Here is a 7,716-nt window from a genome sequence, read left to right on the forward strand (position 1 = left end):
AGTTTTGGAAGGAAGTATTTAGGTTAGACATTTGGAAATCATTTCTATTCCTAAGGTAAAATATTTGCCAAGAGATGTGACTGAGACAGCATCACTATATGTGTTCAGGAGCAGACAAGATGAAAACCATATGTACTTAATGCAGAAGGAAGTCCTGCAACAGGGTGGGGATAAACTATATGAATTAAGAGATCCTATCCAACTCAATAGACATAAATCTTGAAGAAACTAGTCATGGAGTCCTTACAGACATGGATGATTTCAGTGGGACAATGTAGATGAGCCAGGGCAAACAACTCAAGTACAAAATGTCCTCCAAGATTTAGACTGGTTTGTAAGAAACCAAACTGACAACAGCAAAAATAGGTAAACAAGTCGAGAAGTTTATTTATCAGAAGTACTACTGCATTGGAGTGAAAAACAAACTGACTCACTTCTTCCATGTTCATATGAAAGGCTTTCAGGTATTAAATAGGACTTTGGAAAACGTGAAGTAGTTAGAAAACATTTCCTTTTCTATTTTTCTTACCCACAACCTGTAGCATATTCAAAAAACATTTTTAAGATCACCTTGACAGCAAGAAAATTTTATGAAGACTTTCACATTCAGGAGTGAAACAGTGTTGAAGTTATTTATATCTGTGACCACTAAGTAGACTATTTTCTTCCTTCTCTGAACTGACTTTGCATATTGCCTGCAGACCTCTGTGGACACAAAGCAAAGTCTCCATATTCATCACTCAGCAAAAAAGGTCACTTCTGGGCATTACAGAGTGAACAGCCCTTGTGACTTTGCCTTAGCCCACACGATTATAGGAGTTTCTTTTGGAATACAATTACTTTTATTTTAGAGCAACTGTTGATTTATTTTGTCCATCTTATATTCTTTCATATGGGATTCAGTAGAAGATGAATAAGCTAAGATTCTCCATTCCTTTCCAACTCCTCTGCCACCAGCTCATGAGAAACTATCTTCTGTTGTGTTGCCATGAAGCAACTTCTGGATATCCAAGATAATTCATTTCAGGATAGTCTGGGAATCTGTTAGTACTAAAAAGTGAGTCCTAAAAAGTGACACATTCACTGAAGGGCATGTTTTCCTAAACATAAAAGAACTTATGCAATCACTGAACAAAAAGGAACTGAAACCCTATGAGACCATCTTCTATACAGAAATACGCTCGAGTTTTTCTAGAACATTTCTCTGCTCTTCAGACAGCATTCCACAAACATCTAGCTTCATGTTTTTGAGTGTATAATCTTGTCCCATCTTTTATACTTCTGACATGCTACTGCCAGTCTATTAATTACTGCGCTGATAAGTACTGGGCTCAGGACGCATCCTTGCAGAACCTCACATGAGAAGCTCTGCAAGCCAGCAGTGAACTACTTGCATCTTGTCTTTCAGTATGGCTCTTTAACAAATTATTCAGATCACCTTAGATTACTCTTACTTAGACTAGATTTCTTCGCTTGCTTACACAAATGCTATGGAGGAATGTGTTCAATGCCCATTAAGGCAAGCTATATCAGATTTACTGCTTCTGCTTAGTGCATGCGAAAGAGTAAGGAGCTTACATGTATGTAGACAAGCATCTGTTCAAACCAGGTTTTCTATGCATACAGGGACATGGGTTACATCAAAAGAGCACATGGACTTCAAAGAAACTGGCTTCAGGTGGGGATGGTTACAGAGAAAATTAAATATTTGATTCCCACAGGAACAGATATTTCTTTAGTGAATGTAATCGGGAGCCTACAGATAGTACCAATGCATACTAAATGACATATTTTATGAGACTCAAAGTTCATCTGACAAACATTGCAAACCTTCAGTGGCCCACCAAGTAGATGAGGTGTTACTGGAAGGCAACACAGGCCTCTATAGCACAGAGATAGCATTTAGAGAAAGCAATTTTTTTGTTCATAGTCTTCCCCTGGATTTGTAGATTTACACATCTTTCACGTGACAGAGCTGTAGACAGTTTTATACCTCACTTCTCTGAACCATGAATTTTGTGAAACATTTCTGCTTTCTCCAGAAAAAGTAAGCAAAGCCAAGTGGATGATCACCCAGCCTCCACCGGATCAAAAGTATTGTGTCATCCTTTCTTCTGCAGGTATGGCATCAGCTTTTAGAGCACAAGTGAAGGCTTCAGAATGACAGTCTTAGGATGAAAAGGAATAAAGCATATAAAAAGACCCAAATTAAAAGCAGAGGACATTACTTCTACATTATAGGTTTGGAAGTTCTTGTTTCCTTTTTCATTTGCTTTCCTTCCCACACTCACTAAGTCTAGACTTGTACTTGCAGAAAAACTTCAAATCAAAGGCATCAGCGCTACCAGCACCGGAAAAAAAAAAAAAGGAGTATGACTCATAGAGTGCTAACATCCCAAGAGAAAGATTACCCAAAATCTTATTGACCCACAGTGCATAAAACATGCAGTTTCTTTCTCTATGGACTGACAACTGAACAATGTTTCCCATCGTTGCTTTTGACACCCCATCTGTCTGCTTACTTCAGAGACTGCATACAACAGCAGGATGGAGCAGCATTCACACTCACCTCTCCCAAAAGGAGGTAATATGCTCCCCACTTCTGATATTGCAGTGTTCAGATGAACCTTCCTTGCCTAATGTGTGCATTCTTTGCCATTTTTTGTGACCTCTCATCAAAAGTCCTAAGCACACAAACTTTCAAGACAACAAGTACAGATTAAAAAATGCCCAAGAACTTCAAGCTATCTATAAATACACTGAATGTTTGAGAATCAGACTGTATCAGGGGAAGGAACAGAATGTGTCAAAAGTAAAAAATAAAATATTAAAGAAGTTTGGTGTGTGGAGAACTGGAATCACAAGAACCAACCCATATTGCTAAACCCTAAGCTCTTACCAGTGAAGAAGAAAAGAAAACAGAATTTTATAGAAGTTAAGAATGTGACAGACGTTCATGAAAAGAGATCCTAACAGAATTAGGAAAACAGAACAAAACACGATTTAGTATGACTGTGGACAGAGAATAGAACAGAAAACATTTGGGGGGGGGCGGGGTTCTGAACTGCTTAGGCCATTTCTACTTCATGCTTAGGCCATCTCTACTTCAACACACTTACAAGAGGTTTCCACAATCTAATGCACCTATAGATACTTCCATCCTCTAACATATGACATCCTTTTTAATCATTGTAATATGAATGGGAAAGGCCACTTTCATCACTATCACTGCACTTTTCCATAGTGTTCAGAACAGGAACACACACTCTGTAACAGTCTTTCAGCACTGTGCATATTGTCTGCTGGTAATGGCAATATGCTTGTTGTTTCTGGAAACGCATATTGAATGGCACAGTCTCATTTATATATAACAGCAGTAATCTTATGTTCTCATAAGACAAAGCAGATGCTGTGCCATACACATAATTAGACAGAGACTAAAGAATGAACTGATCAAGTTCACTTGGGCATTACTGATACACGGGTCCCCAGCTTTGGTAGGCTTACAACACTAAGCCATCTTCAAGACCTTCCTACCAAAACCTTTCTGAAGACTCAAAGTTAAGAAGTTAAATTGAGGCTGCTGTCATTCCAAACTAGATGGCAGAGACACCTATGTGTGATGTTGCTCACTGGGCTATTTTTATTTTTTGCTCTGTAACATTACATGAGTCAGACATGGATTGGTTAATTCTGAAATACAATTAATAGCCAAGAGGTTACCTTCCACTTGGAGATTCAAGATGGAGTTGCATTCTAGATCATTACCTAAGTAAATTGATGTGGTGCTCTGAATTCTGCTGCATGAAGGAACAAACTATTTTCGAACTGGGAAAACAAAGGTGAAAGAAAGCCTTAGACCTTGCCCTTGTGACTATTGATGGGGCTGATGTTAATAGGAACACAGGAACATCCCATGGCTGGGTGGGACTGGTAAAAGCAATAGTAAGAAGAGCAAGGAAATAAAGTAACAAGTAAGTTATAAAGAGCATGGCCCCAGTCTTGATTCTGGATCAAACCTCACACAGTCCCATTGCAGAGCAAGGCTGCAGCAGAACACACAACAAATATATGTGAAACCTTGGCAGTTTTAGCAAATGAGTGAAATAAATGTAGATTTAATCAAGGAAGAATTCTTTCTCTGTGAAGTCTTTTTTTTAACTGAACAGGCTAAGAACACTGCACTCACAAAACTTTTGGGAATACAACAGGGTGCTGGCTTCACTTAAGCAAACTGCAGGAACACATTTCTAAAACACACAAGCCAAGGAAGGGCATGGTAGGCTGCCATTCCCTCAGACATTACAACAAAGTTTATTTATGCAGAATCAAAGGAAACGTCAGTGGAGAGCTCAGCAATAAAATGATGACTGAGCTTGACTTCTGACCTCTCTATTTTTTCTGTCTCTGACCTTTCCACTTCACAAACTTCAAACTCAGACTATAGTATGGCTACAGGACTTCATCCTGCAATGTTTTGAATGCATTCAGCATTTTTAAGGTGTTGTTGGGATGTGTTAAGAAGATTAAATGATCAAATCCAGATTTAGGTAACATCTGTGATAGAGAGATGTCCAAATTGTTAGTCATTAGCTGCTAAAAAGGAGTTATTACCATTATCCCATTTTTATGTCATGCTGATGGTGTTGTGTAAAATAATTTTTGGCCAACCTATGTTTAACATTAGAACTTCACATGCACACATTCAAAGTTGGAACATGAAACAGTAAACATGCGGCTTTAGCTTAGCTTTTAGCTATTAGTACCAAGTATGAAATCACGGTGAATGAGTAACTTCTATCATACCTGTAGGAACACACAATTCACATAATGAGTATATGCCAATAAGGAGAAAAGGTGTCTGCTACAAACATAACGTTCAAACACACTGCAATCCTGCATAGTGGAAAAGCATCTAGAATAAGCATTGTATTTGATGGAAAAAATAAGAATATTAGGTGAAAAATATGCAGTAAACAAAAACCATGAGCATGATACACACAGTGCATCAAATGAATTGCTCTCCAAATGCAGTTTGACCATATTGTGTCTGAAAATACTATTTGTGAAAGAAATTAGAAATGTTAACTATATTTTTGGCATACATCAGGGCAATGACTTTCAATATACTCCACAAAAACAATGGGACTGCTAGTGGTTAGCACTTTAGACACGTGATCACGTTATGATCATGTACACTATGATCCTATGCCACTTCAGGCCAACTAGCAGTTAAATCACAACTTCATTACTTGGGGTCCCAGCAGCTTCACTTGAACTACTCATGGAATTGACAATTCAACAGGGCTAGTAAAAGGTTCAGAGTTTGGTATTTAGATACTTTAGTACAACTCTAAAAGATGTAAAGAAATAATGTTTTACCAAGCAATAAGAGTTAAAAATATTTTGTCTGCCTAATTAAATCCCCACAACTTAAGAAAACAAAATCACTGGCTTACAGTTTGTTTTACTATAAGGTAAATGAAGGTCACTTACCATATATTCCATGTTGGAAGCAGGTGGGAAGACTTTGCCTCTGACTTGATTATGGTAATCAAGAATGGCAATCATGTCATTCTGTGAAATGTAGCGCTTCCGCCTGGCTTTGGGAATTTTTGCAGAGTCCAGATGAGCTGCCAAAGCCGTCTCAATGTCAGTGAAATTATTGTTTGACAGGAGTAGGTCAGTGGAGTTGGGTAACACTAATGCACTTGTTTCACAGAGAATGGAAAATAAGAAAGCACAACTGATTGCAGTGATTGCTGTCATTTTGAGACCAGAGGAGAAAGGACACAGAGGTACTCTGCTTTAAGTCAGGGCAGTAGGGAACAGATCTGTAGAAGAGAAGATGTCAAAGATGTGATTCTGTACATCCGGTTAGCAAGACAAAGTGAATTGACAGGCTGTGGTCTGAAAAATGATTCTGTCAGCTCAATTACAAAAACAATCCAGTCAGAACACGTTACCGAGCAATTTTCACTTACCATATTATCATTAAATAATAATATCCTCTTACTATGAACACAGCAGATGAAATATCATTATACCCTGAATTACGTGATCAGAGCTAGTAGTACTCCTGAAAGAGTGACAGTGGTAGCACACCAGATCAGTCCATAAACCACACTATAAATCTTAAATGGGGAGACTGCAAGAAACCTCACAGAATGTTATGCACTGAAAACAAAAAAATACATCCCAGGTTATGCCTGTCCTTTATGCATGGATTGTTTTGACATCCTGTGGCACAGATAAACTAGTAGGCAAAAGAACACATATAAAGCATGAAAACGTCTTAGAAATAGCATTCAGATCTTAACTACAGCAAAATGTGATGAGCATTGTTAAAAGTGCATGCAAAGCAAGCTTATTGAGCTAAATGGCTTACCTCTGGATAATACCAAAAAAGAATACAGTCTATTGTTCTCCCAGTATATTTAGCACTCTCCTATGTGGTGATATGAACCTTTGTGAAGGAGTGTCTCTTATTACAAACCCCCAAAGAACAAAACTCTGCTGGTTGTGAAGCTTTCTGGCCACAGGAGCTGCTAACAGCTTTTATATGTTACAGCCTGCATGATCCAGAACAGGCAGTTTCTCTAAAGGTCTCCGCTCAGCCAGAAGGAGAGGGGAGGAGCTCTGCAAAGCACACACACAGCGATTGGGTGGCATCTCTGTGGCGGAGGTGGTTTGGCTATTCAGTCACACCCCCTGTTTCTATAGTACAAAAAGGCAACATGCAAGACTCCCTTTTTTTCCGGTACTTCCTACGTTTATTTTCATTATTATTTTCCTCTATGTTTATTCTTCCTCATTTCACCAACATCATGCTGGCTTGGTGAATGCTATTTTCTTCTTCTCTTTGAACACAAAAGGAGCAGCCTGCAGCGCAGAGTGCACTCTTGTCCCGGTCGTGGGAAACAGAGCCAATGCCACACCGCCCGGCACGGCATGGCTCGGCCCCAGCTCAGACCGTGATGCACCGGGAGGTGTCTGGGCATGCCTGCAGCCACTGGGGCAAGCATCGTTGATGCTGTTCATTTCTGGGCACCGGGGATGCTCGGAGCACGATGCCTCGCTCCTCACTGGTCCCACTTCCTCACTCAGAGGTGCATACACACACTAGGTGCAACACGAACCTTTAGGAAGGTTGTGCCTGGCAAATATCTGTTACCTGACTGCCTGCCTGTGGGAAACTACAGCGGCAGCAGGACCAAAAGCTTTCTCCAGTGCCTAGGAGACATCTGTTTCACATTAACTAGCATATAGCAGGAATTATTCAGGCACAGAATGGTCCAGCCACTCACACAACAGAGCTCAGGGCGTAGCGCTGAGGCCATGAAGAAAGCTAGCAGAGCAAAGCAGCAGCAGGCAGCAGTTGTATATTGGGGACAGGGAATGGGAGCACCACAATGTCAGGCTGATTGACCTCCAGAGCCAGGCGACCTGGGACAACCTGTAAAAATGAGACCTTTAAAAATGTAGGAATAACATCACGCAATGTCATGCAGGAGCAGGGGAGAGAGGCACAAACAGTTCAGTATTACACCAAAAATTATCAAGTGCTCAAAATTTTCAGTAGCTCTTTTAGAGAAACAATATGGGAATTCAGTATTAAGGAAGTGGAGTCCAGTAGTTAGAGCACAGGGCTGAGAGCCAATGCTCACACTCTCCTTTTGGCTCTGCTACTCACTCTCTGTGTGGCCTAACCCAAGC

At 40.0% G+C, this 7,716-nt stretch overlaps 1 protein-coding gene across 1 annotated transcript in view; it reads right to left on the bottom strand.

The window, feature by feature from the left end:
* The window catches only part of PI15 (peptidase inhibitor 15), a 28,138-nt gene extending 21,534 nt beyond the window's left edge, over positions 1–6,604 (bottom strand). Inside the window, exons 1-2 of the mRNA XM_083822326.1 lie at positions 6,389–6,604; positions 5,497–5,834 (exon numbers count right to left, since the gene is read on the bottom strand). Of these exons, the coding sequence (XP_083678452.1) occupies positions 5,497–5,769 (273 nt within the window). The 5' untranslated portion in view covers positions 5,770–5,834; positions 6,389–6,604. The remainder of the gene's footprint in view (positions 1–5,496; positions 5,835–6,388) is intronic.
* Positions 6,605–7,716: the final 1,112 nt, after the last annotated feature.

Source organism: Anser anser (genome assembly GCF_964211835.1).
Source record: "Anser anser genome assembly, chromosome: 2".
NCBI lineage: Eukaryota > Metazoa > Chordata > Aves > Anseriformes > Anatidae > Anser > Anser anser.